The sequence below is a fragment of the Pipra filicauda genome, unplaced genomic scaffold, assembly GCF_003945595.2.
Source record: "Pipra filicauda isolate LSUMZ 115617 unplaced genomic scaffold, ASM394559v2 scaffold614_size217257_pilon, whole genome shotgun sequence".
Lineage (NCBI taxonomy): Eukaryota > Metazoa > Chordata > Aves > Passeriformes > Pipridae > Pipra > Pipra filicauda.
The window spans coordinates 1-21,093 of record NW_024104770.1 but is presented as its reverse complement, the minus strand read 5'-3'; the positions used below and the strand labels follow the sequence as shown (position 1 = coordinate 21,093).

General features: G+C 67.5%; 3 protein-coding genes and 4 non-coding genes across 7 annotated transcripts; 4 read left to right on the top strand and 3 right to left on the bottom strand.

Moving 5' to 3' along the window:
- Positions 1–142: 142 nt before the first annotated feature.
- Positions 143–4,340, bottom strand: SLC5A6 (solute carrier family 5 member 6). Its single transcript, XM_027749474.2, has 15 exons — positions 3,377–4,340; positions 3,237–3,302; positions 3,104–3,155; positions 2,961–3,028; positions 2,683–2,837; positions 2,381–2,521; positions 2,170–2,293; positions 2,014–2,102; positions 1,829–1,941; positions 1,667–1,734; positions 1,434–1,520; positions 1,136–1,320; positions 949–1,052; positions 760–881; positions 143–650 (listed from the first exon to the last, which is right to left on the bottom strand). Exons 1-15 carry the CDS (start codon positions 3,704–3,706, stop codon positions 492–494), a joined length of 1,863 nt encoding a protein of 620 aa, XP_027605275.2. The 5' UTR covers positions 3,707–4,340; the 3' UTR covers positions 143–491.
- A 1,899-nt stretch (positions 4,341–6,239) lies between these two features.
- On the top strand, positions 6,240–8,464 carry ATRAID (all-trans retinoic acid induced differentiation factor). The gene is made up of 7 exons (XM_027739912.2): positions 6,240–6,401; positions 6,769–6,899; positions 7,226–7,297; positions 7,688–7,759; positions 7,821–7,942; positions 8,037–8,137; positions 8,245–8,464. The coding sequence occupies exons 1-7, from the start codon at positions 6,330–6,332 to the stop codon at positions 8,347–8,349; spliced, it is 675 nt and encodes a 224-aa protein (XP_027595713.1). The 5' UTR covers positions 6,240–6,329; the 3' UTR covers positions 8,350–8,464.
- Positions 8,465–8,808: 344 nt separating this feature from the next.
- LOC114003014 lies at positions 8,809–8,972 on the bottom strand. Its single transcript, XR_003546085.1, has one exon. It is a non-coding gene; the product is annotated as a U1 spliceosomal RNA (small nuclear RNA).
- A 2,521-nt stretch (positions 8,973–11,493) lies between these two features.
- On the top strand, positions 11,494–11,657 carry LOC113997784. Its single transcript, XR_003544218.1, has one exon. It is a non-coding gene; the product is annotated as a U1 spliceosomal RNA (small nuclear RNA).
- Positions 11,658–12,746: 1,089 nt separating this feature from the next.
- LOC113997785 lies at positions 12,747–12,910 on the bottom strand. Its single transcript, XR_003544219.1, has one exon. It is a non-coding gene; the product is annotated as a U1 spliceosomal RNA (small nuclear RNA).
- A 1,725-nt stretch (positions 12,911–14,635) lies between these two features.
- On the top strand, positions 14,636–14,799 carry LOC120324630. Its single transcript, XR_005566087.1, has one exon. It is a non-coding gene; the product is annotated as a U1 spliceosomal RNA (small nuclear RNA).
- Positions 14,800–15,184: 385 nt separating this feature from the next.
- Positions 15,185–21,089, top strand: LOC120324629 (CAD protein-like; the record flags this gene model as incomplete). The annotated part of the gene is made up of 17 exons (XM_039388146.1): positions 15,185–15,269; positions 15,498–15,637; positions 16,340–16,397; positions 16,721–16,929; positions 17,046–17,187; positions 17,675–17,846; positions 17,924–18,109; positions 18,207–18,319; positions 18,438–18,583; positions 18,678–18,809; positions 18,991–19,224; positions 19,307–19,528; positions 19,868–20,056; positions 20,254–20,378; positions 20,458–20,591; positions 20,667–20,779; positions 20,880–21,089. Coding segments are annotated over exons 1-17 (2,610 nt in total), but the record flags the coding sequence as incomplete, so codon positions are not given.
- Between the last annotated feature and the right edge of the window lie 4 nt (positions 21,090–21,093).

Genomic DNA, 21,093 nt, shown 5'->3' with positions numbered 1-21,093 from the left:
AGGTACAGTGAGACCCCCCACTGATCAGGGAAATGAGGACTTGTGGGTTCTTGAGGGACAGTGGGGATACCCCAATGTTTGGAGAGATGAGGGGCCAGGGTTACAGCAGGGAGGGGGTGGTTCCTGAGGACCCTCTGACAGCTGTGCTCCAGAACCATTTATTGGGGGGACATTGAACACAGAGACGATTGACAGGGCCTTGGGGGGTGTGCTCTGCACCCCGAGGGGTCCAGGCAGCCCCCAGAGCAGAGCGGTGTGTAAGGCACATGGCCAGGCCGGGGGCACTGGGCAGCATCCCGACCTGCGTGGGGGGCACCGCTCTGACACCCCCCAGACATGGTCCCAGAGCCCCCCTGGGGGGCAGCCCACTGGCCCCCCACCAGGGACCCCACACCCCACTATTTGGCACTCTCTAACCGTCTGTGGGTGCCCCACTGGGGCTTTGAGCCCCCCGGCCTGGGGGGGTGGCCAAGATCCCCACGCCAGGGGGGTCAGAAGGAGGTTTCCTGCACGGCGTAGGAGGGGGCCGTGGCACTGCGGATGTACCCCTGTCCTTCCTCCTCCTCCTCCTCCCGCTGCCCGGGGCCGGGGGGGCCCAGGCCGTTGGGAATCCCATTGCTCTTCTCTGTGGCATCTGCATGGCCAGGGGTCTGTGGGGACAGAGCAGGGAGCAGGGGGGGCACAGTGGGGGGCAGCAGGGGTGGGGGACACCCACCCCATGTCCCCCTTCCCCCAAGGTGCTGGGGGTCTGTTCCTCACCTGGGCGGGGTCTCCCCCCCCGCAGCAGAGCCGCTGCCGGATTGTGGGGGACAGGCAGCAGAGCAGCCGGGGCACCACGGGGGAGATGGTGCGGGGGTCCAGGGCCTCTGGTGGCGTGGGGCCTGGGGGGCAGAGGGGTTGAGCGGGGCCGGGGGGATCATGGTGGCCCCCCCACTACCACACACTCACCAGTGAGCAGGCTGACAAGGACCCCCACCACGATGACCGTGGTGGAGTTGTGGGCGCTGTACCACATGTAGGACAGGCTGTAGAATCGCTGCAGCCCCGTGGGGCTGAGGGACATGAGGGTCAGGGGGTGTGCAGAGGAGCACCCCCCACACACACACCTTGACCCTGAGCCCCCCATCCCGCTCACCTCGGGGTCGGCGTGGGGGGCAGCAGAGTGGTAGCCAGGATGGTGGTGAGGTTGCCCACAGTCGGCAGCGCTGTGCTGTTGGGCATGGGGGAGGCCCCCCCAGCCTGCCTCATGTTCTTCAGGAGGCCGCCGATGCCCACCCAGAAGGCCATGGCCAGCCCGGCCACCAGCCCCAAGGCGGCTCCCTGTGACAGGGGACAGCCGGGCTCGGACTGACCCAGACCTCCCCACCAACCCCTGTGGGGCTGGGGGAGACTGACGGGACAGGGGACACACTCACGGGTGGGAGGGCACTCACCGTGGGGTTGGCGCAGGGGAAGAACATGCCGAGGCAGAAGAGCCCCAAGAGGGGGCCCCCCACCATGCCGAAGATGCTGATGGCTGCCTGCAGGAACACGGCCCTCAGTGCCCGACCCACGACCCTGGGGGTGCCAGAGCCAGGGAGCCCTCACCCCGTTTGGGGTGCCAGAGCTGGGGGTCCTTTAGCCCGTCTGGGTGCTGGAGCTGGGGGTCCCACAGCCCCATCCCTACCTGCAGCACAGGTCCCAGCATGGAGGACACGTACGCCATGCCCAGGCACAGCAGCCCGTAACCGAGAGCTGGGGAGGGGAGTAGGGGAGTCATGGCGGTGCTGGGGAGCCCCCTGCCACACCAGCCCCCCAGCCACCCCCTGGCAGCCCCCCGGCCGCTCACCCAGCAGCTTGGAGAGCAGCGTGGCCCGTGACTCCGACAGCCCGGGGAGGTGCGGCCGCACCAGGTCCTCCATGGTCACCGTGGCCAGGGAGTTGAAGGCGGAGGAGATGGTGCTGGGGAGGAGAGGGAGCGGGAGGGGGCTCGGCCAGGACCTCCGAGCCACTGCCCCGAGGCCGCCCACTCACCTGAGGCAGCCGCTGAAGAGGCAGGCAACGAAGAGCCCGGGCAGCCCTGGCAGGTCCCGCAGCACGTCCATCACGAAGAACAGCACCAGCTGGGGCAGGGGATCAGTGCGGGTGTTGGGGCTCAGGAAGGGACACGGGGAAGGGGTCTGCACCCACCTGGTCAGAGGAGGCAGGGCGTGGGGTCAGCGAGTGCTCCCGGTCGTAGACGAACATGACGAGGCCTGTGAGGCAGCTGAGGCAGAGCACGATCTGCTGGCAGGGGAACACGGCGTAGCAGGAGCTGCAGGCACCGGGCGGGTGTCAGAGGCGGGGGAGGCAAGGGGGGCCCATCCCGGGTGCGGGGACCCCCAGCCCCAGCCCCACTCACAGCTTGGCCTCCCGCTCGCTGCGGGCACTGAGGTAGCGCTGCACCTGCGCCTGGTTCACCCCGTACAGCGACAGCATCATGAACACCCCACCCATGGCCAGGCTCCAGAAGGTGTGGCGCTCCAGGGGGTTGGGGTCCAGGCTGTGAGGAGCACCCGGAGGTCACAGTGGCAGGTCCTCACTGGCACCCCACAAGAAAGGGGGCAGCAGGGATGGCCCCCCACTGTGGGGGTTCCTCTCCCCCCCCCAGGCTGCCCTGCGTGTCCCCATGGTGTGACACGGGGGCCCTGGCGGATCACTCACTCGATGCCGGAGATCTTGCCCTCCTGCTCAGCCACGTGCCAGACACGGGCCATGCCGCCCACGCGCTGTGCGCCCACCACGATGACAGCCAGCTGGCCTGCCAGCATCACCAGCGTCTGGAACACGTCTGTCCAGATGACAGCCTTCAGCCCGCCCTGGGGGACACACCGTGCCGTCATGGCAGGGTCACAGCAGGGGCACAGGGTCACCACAGGGTCACGGCGCCCATCGCCACGGCACGGCAGGGGCACGGGGCACCCGCGGCACCGGGGACTCACCAGTGTAGTGTAGAGGGTGCAGACCAGCCCCATGGTCAGCACTGCGCTCCAGAGGTCAAAGCCCGTCACTGGAAGCGGCGGAGGCCATTAATGGGGTGGGGGGCAGCAGGTTCCAGGCATCCCTCCCACCCGTCCCCCCTTACCTGCATTGAGGGCCAGTGCGGGCGCATAGAGCACCACGCCCATGTAGATGACCTGTGAGGAGGGGAGTGTGGTGCTGAGCCGTGCCTGGCCCCCACACCCCCCGTGCCCCCCCCACTCCCCAGCCCCACTCACCATCTGGAAGATGAAGGTGACAGTGCCCAGCACTCGCACCGTCTTGTTGAAGCGCAGCTCCAGATACTGCGGGGAGAGGGGTCAGGGCACTGCCCCACCTGGGCACGGGGTCCCCTGTGCCCCCCTTGCCCCCCGCTCACCTCGTAGGTGCTGGTGATGCGCAGGCGGTAGAAGACGGGGATGAAGACGTGCGCCGGGATGAGCAGCCCCAGGAAGTAGGAGCAGCCGAGGAACCAGTACTCGGTGCCGAAGCGGTAGATCTCGGCGGGCACGCCCAGGATGGCCACGGCCGACTGGAAGGTGGCCAGCAGGGACAGGGCGACGGGCAGGCAGCCCATGTCACGGTTGGCCAGCAGGAACTCCTGCACCGTGCGCTGCCGGTCGCCGCTCAGCGCGTAGAACAGCCCGATGGCCGTCGACAGCACCAGCAGCAGCACGAAGATGGTGTAGTCGATGGTGGTGAACTCCATAGTGAGCGTGTCCCTGTGCCGCCGCCCTGCCAGCGCCACCGCTGCCCGGCCACCCGCGCCCCGCCGGCCTCATGGGCACCCCTTGCCCCGGCAGCCGCCCCGGCAGCGCGTCCTGGCCGGCATCGCCCCGGCGCTGGCAGCTGCGAGAAGGACGTGTCAGCACCGCAGGGACCTTCGCTCGCTCTGTCTTGGCCTCAAGGACCCAGTGAGGGGGGGACTTGGTCGGACCCTCCTCCTCCTCCTCTTTCTCCTCCCTCTGGGCCGGGCTTGGCCACCCCTGGGCTGCCCCACCTGCCCCGCCGAGGGGAACCCAAGCATCTCCAAAGAACACTGAGGCCACGGCTGTGAAAACAGTCGCACCCAGGCCCCCGCGGCACCGGCCCCGCCAGCCCCGGCAGAACCAGCCAAACCCAACAGGGCCGCCCCCAGAGCAGGACAGCTCTGATCCCACAGGAGCCAAACCCAACAGGGCCGCCCCCACAGCAGGCCAGCTCTGATCCCACAGGAGCCAAACCCAACACAGCCACCCCCAGAGCAGGACAGCCCCGATACTGGTAGTGCCGGTCCCACCGGAGCCAAACCCCACCCAGCCGCCCCGGGAGCAGGACAGCCCTGAGCGTGGCAGTGCCGGTCCCACCGGAGCCAAGCCCAGCACGGCTGCCCCCGGAGCAGGACAGCCCCGCCAAACCCAGCCCGGCCCAACCGCACCGACACTGCTCAGCCCCGGCAGAGCCGCCCCCGGTGCGAGAGACCAGCCCAGCCCGCCCCCCGCCCGGCCCTGGCGCCAGCCCGGCGCTCCGGGGCCGGCACAGCGCAGCCCCCGCGGCAGGACCGGCCGATGGGGCGGGGGAGGGCACAGCGGAGCCCAGTCTGCACCGGCGAGGAGGGGCAGGAGGAGCTCCCACACTCTCATCCCTGAGGGCAGAGGCTGGGCAGGGTGACCCCCACACCACACGCCCCACACGGCCAGGGATGGACAGACGGACAGAGGGGGGCTGGCAGCCTGAGGGGCTCCGGGCACCAGCCAGGTGGAGCAAACACCTGAGCACTCGCTGGCTCTGGCACCCCTGCCTCGATCACAGGGGCATCCCGGGGCCCCCCGAGCTCTGCCCCCTGTGCAGCAGGAGGGGGTGGCCGGGTAGACACACCCCCCTCTGCCTCCCCAGGCATGCAGGGACTGCGGGGGGCCCGGAGCAGCGGGTGCCAAGGAGCAGGGGATGCTGTGGAGGATCCCCTCCCAGCCAGGGACGGGGTACAGGCTGCAGGGGACCCCCCATCCCGGCGGGGCAGCGTTAGGGGCACAGGGAGGACGGGGCTGGACTGCGGGTGGCACTGTGCCCACCGTGATCCCCGTTGGAATGCTCGCCTGGGGAATGCCTGGGGGGATTAGGCTGAGCCCTCCTGGCACCCCGGCACAGCCTGCCCGGGCCTGCCCGCCGGGGGCCGGGGGAGGCCAAGCCGGGTCGGGGTCCGTCAGCGGCGGCAGAGCCGGGTATCCCGGTGGGGAAGGAGGTCAGAGGGCAGCACCGCGGCCGCCACCGGCCCGGGACACGTCACCGCCCAGCTCCCGGACAGGGTCCAAGGTCACCCCCCGCATTCTCCCGCCCAGACTAAACACGGGCGGGGGCACCTCGTCCCGAGGGGCACCCACCGGCCTCGGGCCAAGGCTCCCGTGCCGCGGGGGCCCTCGGTGTCCCTGAGGCTCTACTGCCGCCAGCCCCGGTGACCCCCGCGCCCCCGTCAGCCGATGACCCAGAGCCGCGGCGCTCCGCCTGTCCCCGTCACCCACTGACCCCGCCGCCGTCCTGCTGCCGCTCCCCTGGGGGTCCCGGTGTTTCCCCTCCGAAACTCAGCATTCGCAGCACCGCTTCCCCAGCCCCGAAGTGCCCCGTGTCCCCGGGTGGTGAACCCGCTGCCCTGTCCCTACTGTCCCCAGCCTGCCTTCCCCGGTGTCCCCAGTCACCCCAGCCCAGGCTCTGCGCCCCGTCCCCGCTATCCCCGGTACCTCTAACCGGGACTCTGCTCCCCGCCCCCGCTGCCCCCTGTGCCCCAGTCCCTCCAGCCCAGGGCTCTGCTCCCCGTCCCCGGTGTCCCCGCTGCCCCCCGTGCCCCAGTCCCTCCAGCCCAGGGCTCTGCTCCCCGTCCCCGGTGTCCCCGGTGTCCCCGGTGCCCCAGTCCCCCCAGCCCAGACTCTGCTCCCCGTCCCCGGTGTCCCCGGTGCCCCCAGCCCGGTGCCGGCCTCCGGCGTGCCCCGGTCCGGTGCCCGCAGTGCCCCGGCGCGGTGTGGGGTCGGGCGGTGACCTTGTCACGGCGGACCCGGTGCGACACTCACCGGCGGCGGCGCGTGCCCCACGTGCCGCCTGACAGCCGGGGCGCGCCGTGATGACGTGTCCTGGCGGGGCCGCCCTCGACGCCGCGTCCGCCCGGCCTCCGCGCGCTCTGATGGCGTCACCGCCCGCCCCACGTGGGGCGGCCCCGCTTCCGACCCCGATCCCGGCCCCGCCGCGCTCCGCTGCCTCGGCCGGTCACCGCGCCCCGCTGCCCGCGCCGCGGGGGGCCCCCCGCCGCCCCGCTCGGGTCCAGAGGCCGCCCGGCCCGCGGAGGGGAGGGACAGCCCGGCGCCATGGGCGCGGTCGCGCTGCTGCTGCCGCTGCTGCTGCCGCTGCTGCTGCCCCGGACCGCCCGCGGGGCCGCAGTGAGCGACGGGGCACGGGAACGGGGGGCTGGGGTGGGCGGAGGATGCCCCAGATCGGAGGCGCCAAGAGGTCAAGGAGTGCCCGGGACGGGGGCACCGAGGGTCGGCGAGTGCCCGGTCCGGGTGCCCGCATCGCGGCTGCCCCGGGATCGGGGGGTGACCTGGGGGCCGGGGATGCCCCGCGGTTCGGGGGTGACCGCCTTGGAGGTGTCCGGCGGTCGGGGAAGTCGGGGGTTGCCCCGAGGCCGAGGGTTGTCCGGGGATCGGGGGTGCCCGGGGATTGGGGGGTACCCGGGGTCCGGGGGTGCCCGGGATCGGGGGCTGCCCCCGGTGCCGGCGCTGCCCATGCCCTCCTGGCCCTCCCAAGGTGTGCGGGAGCTGCCCGGGGCCGCCGCGGAACGGCTCCATTGTGTCCCGGTTCTGTGAGTCCCGGGGCGACACCGAGAACGACGGGCGCTGCTGCCGGGAGAGGGGAGCCCCCCCGGGGCGGCTGCTGGGGTACGGGTGGGACGGGGAGTGCGGGGGGGACTGGGACGCACAGGCTGGGGGCGAGTCTGGGGGTGCTGGGGGGGGTCGGGGGCCACGTGACGGGGGTGCTCGGGGGGCGGGGGGTGCCGGAGGGGGTGTTTGGGGTCACAGGGGGGTCAAGGGAATGGCGGGAGGGGGGGGTGCCTGGATGGAGGACATGCAGGGTGGAGGTCGGGCGGGCACAGGAAGGGGCCAGGGTGGGTTTTGAGTGTCACAGGGGGGTCATGGGAATGGGGGGGGCGGTACGGGGGTACCAGGTGTGCTACTGTCCCCCCCCAACTGCTGCCCCCTCCCAGGCTGGACCTGAGCAACTGCTCCCTGCACAGTGTCCCCCCGGAACTGGCCGAGGCCACCGCTGCCATCGTCCTGTGAGTCCCCCGGGACCCCCTCTGCCCATGGTGGAGGGGCTGTTCCACGGTCCCACACGGCGTCCTTGTCCCCAGGCTGGAGAGATGGGGGCGGGGGTGGCTCGGCTGGACGGCCCCGCCCAGGGCACTGTCAGGGCTGGGTGTGCAGAGCTCAGGGCACCCCGCTGGGCCCAGCTCCGGGTCTTTGTTAGCGACGGCAGTGACCGAGCCCCTCCCTCAGCAGCTCCACTGGGAGCTCTGAGCCCTGGGGGCTGGGGGGGCTGCACCCCCAGGGCCTTGGGGGGAAATGGGGGGTATGGGAACTGGCTGAGGTTCAGTGAGGTCCGGAGGGACCCCAGTGCCCACCAGGCCAGGGGTGCCGGACGGGGCTGAAGGTCCGTCTGTTCACAGGGACCTGACTGAGAACCCCCTGACGTCCCTCCCCAACGGCTCCTTCCTGGGCTTCACCCACCTGCAGCTCCTGTGAGTGCCGGGGGGTCGGGGCTGGGGGTCCCCGCAGTCTGGTGCTGAGCTCTGTCCTCAGCGCGGTGCCGGCGGCGCTGGAGTGTCCGGGCGGGAGTGACGCCTGGCAGGATGTGACAGTGGACGGGAGCATCCGGCAGTGCCGGGGCCAGAAAAACCCCTGCAATGGCTCCGCGGAGCTCGGTACGGCGGGGGGACAGTGACCCCGGCAGTGGGTGCCTGGGGCTGGCAGTGGGGTCTGTCCTGGGCCCCGTGACCCCCCGCTCTGCTCTGCCAGCCTGGCCGTGTCCCGAAAACTCGGCGTGTGCCCCCGATGGCCCCGGCCTCGTCCAGTGCCTCTGTGACAGCCCCTTCCACGGCTACAAGTGCCTGCGCGAGGTGAGCACCAGTGGGACAGGACCCCTCTCTGGCTGCCCCCCAGATGGATCAGGGAGGGCTTTGGGGGGCTGCAGGGGTTGGCACCGCTCACCGCTGCTCCCGGGCAGGGCACGTTCCCGGTACTACTCTTCAGTGGGATCCTGGGCACTGCCACCGTATCCCTGTCCCTGCTGCTGTGGGGCACCCAGCGGAGGAAGGCCAAGACCCCCTGAGTGGGGCAGGGGGCTGCGGATGGGCAGGGGACCCCCTGGCCTGGGGGTCTCTGTGCCCAGGCCCGGCTGTCCCTGTGGCTGCCAGGGATCAATAAAGCCACAGGTTTTCACCGTGTGTCCGTCCAGTTCCTTCCCAGGCAGGGGAGCAGGGGCTCGGTGGAACCATCATCGATAGGGGAGAGGACAGGGAGATGCAAATCGCGCCCCCCCCACCCCCCGTGCAGGCTGCGAGTGGGGGGAGGGACAGGCAGTGGGCCCGGGGCGCTCTCGGTCAGAACGAACTGGGACCGAGCAGAAGGAACGTCCCTGCAGAGGAACTCCCTGCCGAGCATCAGGATGCTCCGGCCCGGCCCGGAAAAGTGCTGGACAGGACGCACATCGGGGTGCCGAGAGAAAAAAACAGACACAGCACAATTGGAGCGCTTCCTCATCTGTCACTCTGTTTTTGAACAACATGATCAGGGGAGAGCGCGAACGCAGTCCCCCACTACCACAAATTATGCAGTCGAGTTTCCCGCATTTGGGGAAATCGCAGGGGTCAGCACACCCGGAGTGCAAGGGATGAGCCTCGCCCTGGGAAAACCACCTGCCTGATCATGGTGTCTCCCCTGCCAGGTAAGTATGACTCCACCTCCCCGGCCCCACCGCGCCCGCCCCGCGCACCCACCCCGACCACACGCTCACCGACCACCCGGCCCCGCCCCCGCGCGGCCCCGCGCTCCCCACCGTCCCGCACGGCCCCGCCCGCGCAGCAGCGCCCGCGGACGCGCGTGGCCGCGGGGTCTGTGTGCGGGACGTGTCCCGGCGTCCCCCGCGAGTGCTGAATGATTTGCATGGACACGCCCCTCCGATGAGGCTCCTCCCCCTTTGCTTCGCGGGTCCCGCAGCCCCTCGGTCCGGCCCGGGCACCGCCGGGAGCTCCCGGAGCCGCTGCCCCGAGCCCAGCACGGGCGGCTCGTCCTGCCCCGGGCGCTCCCTGACGCTGGGACTGAGTCCCGTGGGCTGGAGCGGGACCGCTGTCCCCACCGCCGTGCCAATTCCCACCCCCAGGCGAGGGATTCCTGGGTTTTATCCCTGTTAGCGCAGAGACGGGAGCTGGAGGTTCCCCCAAGGCCGTTCCCCGCTTCCCGAGCATCAGCATTTATACATTTGGCAAACAAAGGCACCAGTGTTCCTTGGTTACAGGTTACACAAGTCGTTATCAATTAGCACTGAAACCTCTCTGTGCTGGGTGTCCCTCCCTTCCCACGCTCATCCCTCCCTCTGCAGGGGCAGCTCCTCCCTCTCTTTCAGTCGGGGGCCATTCTGAGCAGGTGGTCAGTGGGTCACTGGTCACCATCTCCCACTGCTGGAATTACCTTTCCCCAGGTACTGCTCAGTCCTGCTGACAACACTCCTGGAGGCTCCTGTCCAGACAGCCCACTGCTCTTGGGGTTGTCTCCTGTTTTCCTTGAAACAAAGGATCAGCCGAGTGCAGGACGTTCACAATGGAATTTGTTGATCACAGCTGTCCAGCTGCAGCTACTGCTGAACAACTGAAAAAAATTGCAAAGTTAGATTTAAATCTTGAGGGGCTTGATATCATTTCCCTGCTCTGAGTTGGCTTTTCCCATTCAAAGACACAGACAAGGTGACTCTGTTCACCCACAGAGACACAAGAGAAGGCATCTTTCACATCCAACACTGCAAAGTCCATATTGGTCTCTGGGATTGAGGTGAGAAGGATGTCGGGATTTGGGACAACTGAATGAACATCAGGTGTCCAGGCATTACCTCCCCATCACTCCTGCACTGCTCTTTTTCACTGGCAGGACTGGAGTGTTACATTCTGATTGGCAGCAACCCAAACTCTAAAAATCACTCTATTAATGGTTCCAGTGCTCTCCAGACCCTTCATTTTCTGGGGTGTTGGTCTTGTCTTACCACTTGCACTCCTGGTTTCAGTTCAGTTTTTACCAGACTCGGGTTTCTCGCTCATCCCGGGGTTCCCAGAGCCCAAACCAATGGTACAACTGCACCTAAAACTTCACTGGAGATTCCCTTGACTGCAGGTTTCCCTCGGGGAGTGGGCAGAGCTGTGCTTTCCATGCGTTTTCCAGAGGAATATGCAGCTGGACAGAGTCCTGAGGAAAAGTCAACTGTGCATTTAACTTGCACAGCAAATCCTGCCCAAGCAATGGCGAAGGACACTCGGCCTGTGGAGAAAGCCATGAGTTCATTTTGTGTTCCCAGTCGTGAACTCCACGGGGTGTGAAACGGTCTGGGGGATTCCCTGTCCCGGGGGAATTTCCCAGCAACAACACCCACTTTCCTTTTGCTAAAGGTCCCTCAGGGCCAGGACCTGGAATGAGCTGCTCCAGTATCCACTAGAAAATCCATTGTTCCGTTCCCCAGCTTACCTGGAACCTGAGGACTGGCCTGAGGACCGGTCCCCTTCAGTCCAGCCCAATTTCTGCCATAAATCCCATCTCTTCTGATTCTCCCTTCTGTCCGTTTGCAATTCAGGACACTCCTTTTCCCCGTGCCCCTCCTGTTTGCAACAGGCACCCTGATCCTTCTGGAGGGGTGTTAATCCCCACCCTCGCCCCCAAAATCCACCTCACCCTCTGCCTCCTCCGTGTCCCTGCACGTCAGTTGGGGCGGCTGACAACGGATTTGGGAATTTCACCCGGCTCTCTTCCTTCCCTTCTCCCTCTTCCCTGTGGTTACAGACATCACTGGGGAAACAACCGCCCCCGGTGCTCCTTCTCTCTTCCCGAGTTTCTTTCTAATCCCCGGCACGAACTGCCCAACCGAACGCCCGTTAAACAAACAGCCCCCGCTTCCCTCCGTTCCGAGGGATCCAACGGATCCGAATCCATTCGGGAGGATCCGCCAGGGGGCGCTGCCCTGCGCGAGGGCCGGGGCGGGGCCTCCGGGATGGGGCGTGTCCATGCAAATCACACACAGCTCGCGGGGGACGCCGGGACACGTCCCGCACACAGACCCCGCGGCCACGCGCGTCCGCGGGCGCTGCTGCGCGGGCGGGGCCGTGCGGGACGGTGGGGAGCGCGGGGCCGCGCGGGGGCGGGGCCGGGTGGTCGGTGAGCGTGTGCTCGGGGTGGGTGCGCGGGGCGGGCGCGGTGGGGCCGGGGAAGTGGAGTCATACTTACCTGGCAGGGGAGACACCATGATCAGGCAGGTGGTTTTCCCAGGGCGAGGCTCATCCCTTGCACTCCGGGTGTGCTGACCCCTGCGATTTCCCCAAATGCGGGAAACTCGACTGCATAATTTGTGGTAGTGGGGGACTGCGTTCGCGCTCTCCCCTGACATGGGGGTTGAAGGACAGATCTCGAAGGGGATGCAGCTCTGTCCGTGTCCGTGTCCGTGTGCAATACCGGGCACTCAGGGCCGTATCCGCATTCAGTATTTCCCACGGGCCTTAGCGATGTGAGTTTCTGTCAGGGTTCAGTTGCAAGATTAGCAAGCGTATGAATGCTTTCAGTTAGAGTAGTTGTAACGGAAGTATCCGGTTTTCGATAAGAGATGCTGAACAAAGGCTCTCTGTAACCAGCTGTAAATACGCTGATCAACGGACAAGTGCAAGGTAAGTTCAAGCTCCAGAAGACCATCAGAGACCACCAAGAGAGCACCAGAAGTCCCCTAGTGACCAAATAAGGATTTCCGAGGAACTTCTCAGAGCTAAGTAACATCTGAATGAACTTTCTGAGAAAAGTAGTGAATACGTAAGACATTTATATGTAAAATTGTACGTACATATTAGGTACGCTGAGCGAGAACAGGACACACAGATGATTAGGGAAGCAGTCCTCCCTGTGTGTCCAGTGCTGATAATAAAGAACGCCTGCCCACTAATGCTCACAAACTGAGGCTTAGGGGCTTCTTATTTGCCAATTAACAGTAACAGCGGAGCGGGACCGGCACTTCCACCACTCTTCCCCTGCGCGGACCCGCTCCCGCGGGTGATTCCCGGGATCGTTCCGGTTCCAGGCACAGAAGCCCAGAGCCCGCCCTTAGGGATCCGCTGGCTAATTCCAGCCGGGAATGTGGATGCGTCTCCCGGGCATCGGCAGTGCCTCTTCGGAGAGGGCGTCCTGTGATGCCCCAGGACCCCCGGCTATTCCCGAGCCTCGCACCGGGAGGGCGAGCGGGCCCCCAACACAGATTTCCTGCCTACTCGGAGGATCCCGGACACCTCGAGGTTCGCCCCCAACACCCGCGGTCCCACATCCCGCTGCTCCGGTGTCCCTCGCCACGTCCCCGTCCAGGGGACGCTTCTCCGCTTTCACTCCGCCACCTCCAGCTGTGGAGGCCCAGCGCCCGACCCGCAGCACCGCCTGACCTGCGCACCTCAAGCATTGCCTTAAATCCCACATCTGTCTTTTGAACAACGTGATCAGGGGAGAGCGCGAACGCAGTCCCCCACTACCACAAATTATGCAGTCGAGTTTCCCGCATTTGGGGAAATCGCAGGGGTCAGCACACCCGGAGTGCAAGGGATGAGCCTCGCCCTGGGAAAACCACCTGCCTGATCATGGTGTCTCCCCTGCCAGGTAAGTATGACTCCACCTCCCCGGCCCCACCGCGCCCGCCCCGCGCACCCACCCCGACCACACGCTCACCGACCACCCGGCCCCGCCCCCGCGCGGCCCCGCGCTCCCCACCGTCCCGCACGGCCCCGCCCGCGCAGCAGCGCCCGCGGACGCGCGTGGCCGCGGGGTCTGTGTGCGGGACGTGTCCCGGCGTCCCCCGCGAGTGGTGTGTTATTTGCATATCCCAGCCTCCTCATCTACAAGACCCCGCCCCCTCAGTCAGTACATACTCGTGTGGCCCCGCCCCGCCCGCCAGGCCCCGTCCCTCCGCCCGTCCTGGTCCCGCTCGCTCCCGGTTCCCGCCGCACCCGCGGAACCGACGCGCCGGCGGCTCCAGCGCGGACTCCCCGCCCCGGGGCTCGCCCCTCATTCGCTCGGTCCCGCCGAGGGCTGATGGCCCGGGTCGGGCTGGCCCGTGCCCCCGAGCCGGGGCACTGGCAGTGCCGACGGCGCGTTCACCGGCCATTGACACTGCACTGTGAGCCGGGGGACTCACAGCACCTCGGTGCCGCTGCCGGAGCTGCGTCACAGGGGCTCCTGGCACCCGTATCTTGGAGTCCCTCCCTCACCACTGTGTCCCGGGTCTCCCATCACCCCAGCTTGGGGATGGACTGTGTAGCCACTGACAGTCTCCAGTCCAAGCCTTTCCACCTCCTCTCCTCTTTCTCCCCATCCCCTCCTGCACTCAGCATCATTCCTCTGGTCCTTGCCTGCCCAATCCAGGCCTCGTTCCAGCCTCTCACATCCTAGTTTGGTCCCAGGTCAGATCAGCTGAACCCTCACAGACACAACGACCAAAACCAGCAAACCCAACCAGCCCTCTGTGCCAGCCCCAGCAGTTTCCTTATCCATCCTCCCACACCCGGGAGCCACCCCCGCTCACCCAAAGGTTTTGCTCCAGATGTTTCAAAGAGTGCCAGAAGTTCTCCTCTAATTCTGTGAAAGGCCATTGCTATTCTCCACCCTCTGCTCTGCACATGGACAGCATGTGCTGTTAGAGCCAAATCAGCAGTGCCCAGACAGCAGCAGAGGGACTGTGGGGAGTGGTGTTGGCTGAGGGCACGTTGGGGTCCATGGGGTCACAAGCATGGGGTGCTGGACCTGGTGGGTCTGGGGTGCCACGATTGCTGGTGTTTAACAGCCCCTCACCTTCCCCACGGAGGGTGCGTGGGCACTTCCACAGCACCGTGTTCTTGTGGGTGGCTCCTCAGAGGGCATCTGCTCTCACCACGCACCACCAGCACCCAGACCCCACGGTCCCAGCACTGGGGGTCGCCGGGCTGTGAAGGTGTCTGTGTATGGACCCTGTAGGTGCCATCATGTCAACCTGTCCATGTCACACGGTCGGTGGTGACACACGAGCCCCGCGCGGCACCGCCCGGACCCGGTTGCGGCGGGACCCGCGGGGCCTGGAGGGGGCGGGGCCACGCTCGAGCGGCCGAGCTCTGAGAGGGGCGGGGCCTTAGCGCAAGAGGGCGTGTCCATGCAAATCAACACAGCTCGCGGGGGACGCCGGGACACGTCCCGCACACAGACCCCGCGGCCACGCGCGTCCGCGGGCGCTGCTGCGCGGGCGGGGCCGTGCGGGACGGTGGGGAGCGCGGGGCCGCGCGGGGGCGGGGCCGGGTGGTCGGTGAGCGTGTGCTCGGGGTGGGTGCGCGGGGCGGGCGCGGTGGGGCCGGGGAGGTGGAGTCATACTTACCTGGCAGGGGAGACACCATGATCAGGCAGGTGGTTTTCCCAGGGCGAGGCTCATCCCTTGCACTCCGGGTGTGCTGACCCCTGCGATTTCCCCAAATGCGGGAAACTCGACTGCATAATTTGTGGTAGTGGGGGACTGCGTTCGCGCTCTCCCCTGACAAAAGCGGTGAAAAATAGATTTAACGATGTACAGCGGCTGAACGCAAATTCCACGCGGTATTTCTACTATTGCGCTTAAAACTCCTCTGACTATCCAAACTCCACATCCGTCCCGCCCCGGTGCAACTCAGCCCGGTCCCCTCCCGCTCCGGCCCCACCGCCCGCGCTCCGCCGTTCCCCGCGCACCCGCGGTCGGGTCCCCGGTCGCTGCGCCCCCTCCCCTCCCGCCCCGCGGAGCCCCCGGAGCCCCCCGGTCGGTGCTCCAGGTGCCGCCGCCCCGCCCCGGGGCGGTCCCGGCGCGGCCCCGCCCCGGATCCTCCCGCCGCCCCCGCTCCGCCGCTCGGCCGCCGCCGCGGGGCCGCCGGAGCGCACGTGGCGCCGCCATGGCCCGGCTGCTGCTGCAGGACGGGTCGGTGCTGCGCGGCCGCCCCTTCGGGGCCGCCGGGGCCGCCGTCGCCGGGGAAGTCGGTGAGTGCGGCCGGGCCGGGCCGGGCGGGGCCGGGATGTCGGGATGTCGGGATGTCGGGATGTCGGGATGTCGGGGGGCGGCCCGAGACCGGCGGCGGGGAGGGGAGGGAACGGCGGGTCCGGTCCGGCCCGGCCCGGAGACTCCCCCCACTCGGGGTCCCCGGGATCGGCCCGGCTCAGTGCCCCGCGGCGGGACATCCCATCACTCCCACCCCGATCCCCGCGCAGTGTTCCAGACCGGCATGGTGGGGTACCCCGAGGCACTCACCGACCCCTCCTACAAGGCGCAGATCTTGGTGCTCACCTACCCGCTGGTCGGCAACTACGGGGTGCCCCGGGACGAGCCCGACGCCTTCGGCCTCAGCAGGGTGAGCGAGGGGGGCCGGGGGCAGCGTGTCCCGTCGTGGTGGCTGAACGGGATAGTGCTGGGTGCCAGGGCAGGATGGACAGCACGAGGTGCCAGGGCAGGACAGCACAGAATGCCGGGGCAGGACAGCACAGAGTGCCATGACGGGATGGCACAGGGTGCTAGGGCAGGGCAGCGAGTGGCATGTCGTGGTAGGTGGAGGCTTGACTCTGATCCTGCCAGGCCAGAGCCACGGCAGAGTCCAGGGCGCTCTGACATGCCAAGGACTGGGTCTGGGCAGGGGGAGACCTGGGACTGGGGTGCCCTTGCAGCACCTGGGGAGTGGGGCTGTGTATGTGTCCTTGCCAGGGCTCCATTGCAGAGTGGGGGTCCCAGCCCCCCAGGGCAAGGCAGTGCTGGGCCCGCTCAAGGCCCCAGCCCCCTCCCACCCCCTCAAGCCTCCAGGCTGCTCGTCCCAGGGCAGAGTCCAGGCCCGCTGTGGCCGTGCTATTCTGACCTCCCCACACATGGGGGTCTCTCTGTCAGCAGCCCTCCCCCGGACCAAGGCTCAGCCCCGCCAGGATGGGTGTGGGACAAGGTGGGGGCAGTGGCAGCCCAGCACTGGGGGGGGCTGGTCCCATACTGTGGGCCAGGGATCTGTGTCTCCTGGGACTTCTGGGCTGGTGACCACCCCCCTAGCCCTGCTCCCCCCCTGCTCCCCCAGTGGTTCGAGTCCAGCAAGATCCACGTGGCTGCACTGGTGGTGGGCGAGTGCGCAGGGAATACCCTGACATCCATCTGTAGGCTTCATGATCCGCGCTCCCAACCCTGGACGGTGCATGGTGCTCGAATAGGGATCCACAGTGGTACACTTTCCCAAATTAGACTAGTTCTTATCTAGACTGTACAATTGATATTGTAGTGACCATTGATTGTGTTTCTGGAGAGTCGATAACCTCGTCTGTCAGGTTTTATTGGCAGCGCTGGGGGTTGGGGATCTGTGAGTTCTGAGCTGGTCCCGTCTCTGTGTTGGGATTTGCCCCCATGGAGGTCAACCCAGTGTTGGGATTTGGGGATGACGATGCTGCTGGGGTGCGGGGTCCCGCTGGGGCGCGGGGTCCCGCTGGGGTGGGCCAGGGCCGTGGGGTTGTGTCTCACAGCCCACCCGCAGGGGTGGATACCCGGGCGCTGACGAAGAAGATCCGCGAGAAGGGGACGCTGCTGGGGAAGCTGGTGCCGGACGGGACCCCCGAGGAGAGCCTTTCCTTTGAGGACCCCAACAAGCGGCACCTGGTGCAGGAGGTGTCGCTGAAGGTGCGAGGGGGGGAGGGCTGGGCGGGGCTAGGGGGCAGTGGTGGGGGCTGCAGAGCCCCTCCTGGGGGGGCTGGTCCCCGCGGGGGGACCGGGCAATCCACCCCCACCCCCTGCAGGGGCCACTCGTGTTCAACCCCGGCGGGTCGTTGCGCATCACGGCCCTCGACTGCGGCCTCAAGAACAACCAGGTGCGGTGCCTGTGCAAGCTGGGGGCGGCCGTCACCGTGGTGCCCTGGGACCACCCGCTGGACACTGCAGGTGAGATGACACTGGCCAGGGATGTCCTGGGGCCCCACCCCTCGGTGGAGTCTGGAGCTAGGGCTGTCTGCTTGGTTGGTGCTGGGGGCAGCAGGTACCTGTGTCCTGATCCGTGCCATGGGCTGAGGGGTCTCGGTGTCGTCCTTCCTGGGGGCTTCTGGGTTCAGGGCCCTCAGTGTGACACTGCAGGAGGGGGGCCGTGGGCCTGGGGTGCCTTGCTGTGATTGGCTTGAGGGGCTCTGGACTGTGGTACTGAGGGGCCCTAATGTGACTGCAAGGGAAGTCATGGTGGACCGGGGGGGCCGTTGCTGCCACTGCGACGGGTGTTGCGGGGTCAGAGCATCTTGGTGTGACCCTGCTGAGGTGTTGGGGGCTCAGGGTGCTTCACTGCTGGGCTGCTGTGACCCAGTGGGGACCTTGGTGGGCCCTACTGTGCCTTTGAGGGGCTGGGGGGCCCCACTCTGACCCCACTGCTCTCTTGGCACAGACTTTGACGGGCTGTTCATCAGCAATGGCCCTGGGGACCCGCAGCTCTGCCAGGAGACGGTGTCCAGCCTGCGCCGGGTGCTGGATGCACCCCAGCCCAAGCCGGTTTTTGGGATCTGCCTGGGGCACCAGCTGCTCGCCCTGGCCCTCGGTGCCCGCACCTACAAGATGAAGTGAGTGGGGGGCTGGGGCCGGGGTCACCGTGGGGTCCCGGCTGCCGGGGCCACATGACACCCGTCCCACTGCCCAGGTATGGGAATCGTGGGCACAACCAGCCGTGCCTGCACGAGGACACACAGCGCTGCTTCATCACGGCGCAGAACCACGGCTTCGCGGTGGAGGCGGGCAGCCTCCCGCCCGGCTGGGCCCCGCTCTTCACCAACGCCAACGACGGCTCCAACGAGGGCCTCGTCCACCAGCACAAGCCCTTCTTCAGGTGGGCGCGGGGCCGCAGCGGGGGCCGGGGGTTGTGGGGCCATGACTGGGGTTGCAGGGGGGCCCAGGGCTGTGCCCTGCCTGACCCCCCTCCGCAGCGTCCAGTTTCACCCCGAGCACTGTGCCGGACCCACGGACCTGGAGGGGCTTTTTGATGTCTTCGTGGAGGCGGCGCGAGACCTGCAGAATGGGGACGGCGGAGCCCGGACGGGTGGGTGTGAGCGTGAGGGGCGGCCAGGGCCATGGCATGGCCGTGGGGCAGAGGCTGCGGGCCAGGGCTGTGCCCGGGGTCCCCGTAGCCCCATCCCCAGCGTGCCGTGTCCCTCCAGTGCGGGAGCGCCTGCGGGACTGGCTGACCTACACCAAGGTGCCGGCAGGAGGCCCAGACGTGGCCCAGCCCCGCAAGGTGCTGATCCTGGGCTCCGGCGGCCTCTCCATCGGGCAGGCAGGCGAGTTCGACTACTCAGGGTCACAGGTGAGCACCCACAGCAGGGCACAGGGAGCGATGGGGGTCACTGGGGTGGCAGGGGCCCAGGGACACCAGCCGTGACCCCTCTGTTCCCCATGAGGCCATCAAAGCGCTGAGGGAGGAGAACATCCAGACGGTGCTGATCAACCCCAACATCGCCACGGTGCAGACCTCTAAGGGGCTGGCAGACAAGGTGTACTTCCTGCCCATCACCCCTGAGTACGTCACACAGGTGAGCACCCTGGGCAGTTTGGGGGTGCAGGGATGGCTGGGCTGGGGGATGGCTGAAGGACTGGTGTATGGAGGGCTGGGTGGGAGTGTAAGGGACTTGGTGGGCAGCACAGGCGTGGTAGCAGCTGGAGGAGGACACAAGACCCGCCATGGTTTCTGTCTCACCGCCCTGTGCCCCCCAGGTGATCCGGAATGAGCGCCCCGACGGGGTGCTGCTGACCTTCGGGGGGCAGACGGCCCTGAACTGTGGGGTGGAGCTGACCAAGGCGGGCGTGCTGGAGCAGTACCACGTGCGGGTGCTGGGCACCCCCGTCGCCTCCATCGAGATGACGGAGGATCGCAAGGTCTTCGCGGAGAAGATGGAAGAGATCGGGGAGCACGTGGCACCCAGCGAGGCTGCTACCTCCCTGGAGCAGGTTCGGGGTGGGTTGTGGGGCTGCGGGACAGGGCAGGGGCCTGTTCTTCCCGTTCCCACCATCACCCCTCTGTTCCCTGCAGGCACAGGCAGCGGCCGAGCGTTTGGGGTACCCGGTGCTGGTGCGCTCTGCCTACGCCCTTGGGGGGCTGGGCTCTGGCTTCGCCAACAGCCGGGAGGAGCTGGTGGCCCTGGTGAGCCAGGCCTTCACCCACACCTCCCAGGTGCTGGTGGACAAGTCCCTCAAGGGCTGGAAGGAGATTGAGTACGAGGTGGTGCGGGACGCCTACAACAACTGTGTCACGGTATGGGATGGGGGGAGACCTCCGGGCCACTGAGGGGGGATGGACATGAGGCAGGTGCTGGGGGTGGGGGCTCCTGCTGGACCTTGTCCCCAGGGAGAGCTCCCCTGTGCCTCCCGTGGTGCCGGCACAGCTCCTGTGTGCCACTGGGAGCTGCACCTCGTGAGCCAGAGCCCTGCACCCCCCTGCTCTGGGTGGGCTGAACACAATGGGTGTCCCGGGGGCTTGTGTTCCAGCCCAGGCTGGGCAGGGGAGGACGTGGTGGGAGTTGGGAGGGACCTGCCATGGGCAGCACGTGGGGTGCTGGGGAACCCCCAGCTCACAGTGACCCCCCACTGCCAGGTGTGTAACATGGAGAACCTGGACCCGCTGGGGATCCACACGGGCGAGTCCATCGTGGTGGCGCCCAGCCAGACTCTCAATGACACCGAGTACTTCATGTTGCGGCGCACGGCCATCAAGGTGGTGCAGCACCTGGGCATCGTGGGCGAGTGCAACATCCAGTTCGCCCTCAACCCCGAGTCGGAGCAGGTACAAGCAGCTCCCTGAAAGTCCTGGATCCCACTCCCAACCCCTGTCCAACCCTACCCTGGGGTGCTCTGGGTTCTGCCCCATGAGTCTGTGCCTCCCTGTGCTTTGGCATCTCTGGGATCCAGCGGGTCCGGCCGTGTCGCCGGCTCAGCCATGTCCCACGGCCCCCGCTGACCCTGCCTGTCCGCTGCCCACAGTACTACATCATCGAGGTGAACGCCCGGCTCTCCCGCAGCTCAGCCCTGGCCAGCAAGGCCACCGGCTACCCGCTGGCCTACGTGGCCGCCAAGCTGGCCCTGGGCATCCCCCTACCCGTCCTCAGGTAAGGTGCTGCCACAACACAGGACGAGGCGCTGCCACAGTGGGACAGCCCCGGCCGCTGACCCCCGTCCCCTCCCCAGGAACTCCGTCACCAACTCCACCACAGCCAACTTCGAGCCCAGCCTGGACTACTGCGTGGTGAAGATCCCGCGCTGGGACCTCAGCAAGTTCCTGCGTGTCAGCACCAAGATCGGCAGCTCCATGAAGAGCGTGGGTGAGCGCGGGGGGCGGCAGCGCCCGCGGGCAGGGGGTGGGCGTGGGGTCCGGCTGCTCACCTCTCCCTCTGCAGGGGAGGTCATGGCCATCGGGAGGAACTTCGAGGAGGCGTTCCAGAAGGCGCTGAGGATGGTGGATGAGAACTGCGTGGGCTTTGACCACATGGTGAAGCCGGCCTCGGACGTGGTGAGCACTGGGGTCTGGGGGGTGTGTGCTGCTGGTGCAGTCCTGGGGGAGAGGTGGCCACCTACCTTCCCCAGCCCTGCTCACCCCTCCGGCCTGGCAGGAGCTGGAGACGCCGACGGACAAGCGGATCTTTGTGCTGGCGGCGGCGCTGCGGGCCGGGTACTCCATCGAGCGGCTGTACGAGCTGACCAAGATCGACCGGTGGTTCCTGCACAAGATGAAGAACATCACGGACCACGCGGTGCTGCTGGAGTCGTACCGCGGCGAGCAGGGCACCATGCCCCCCGCCGTGCTCCAGCGTGCCAAGCAGCTCG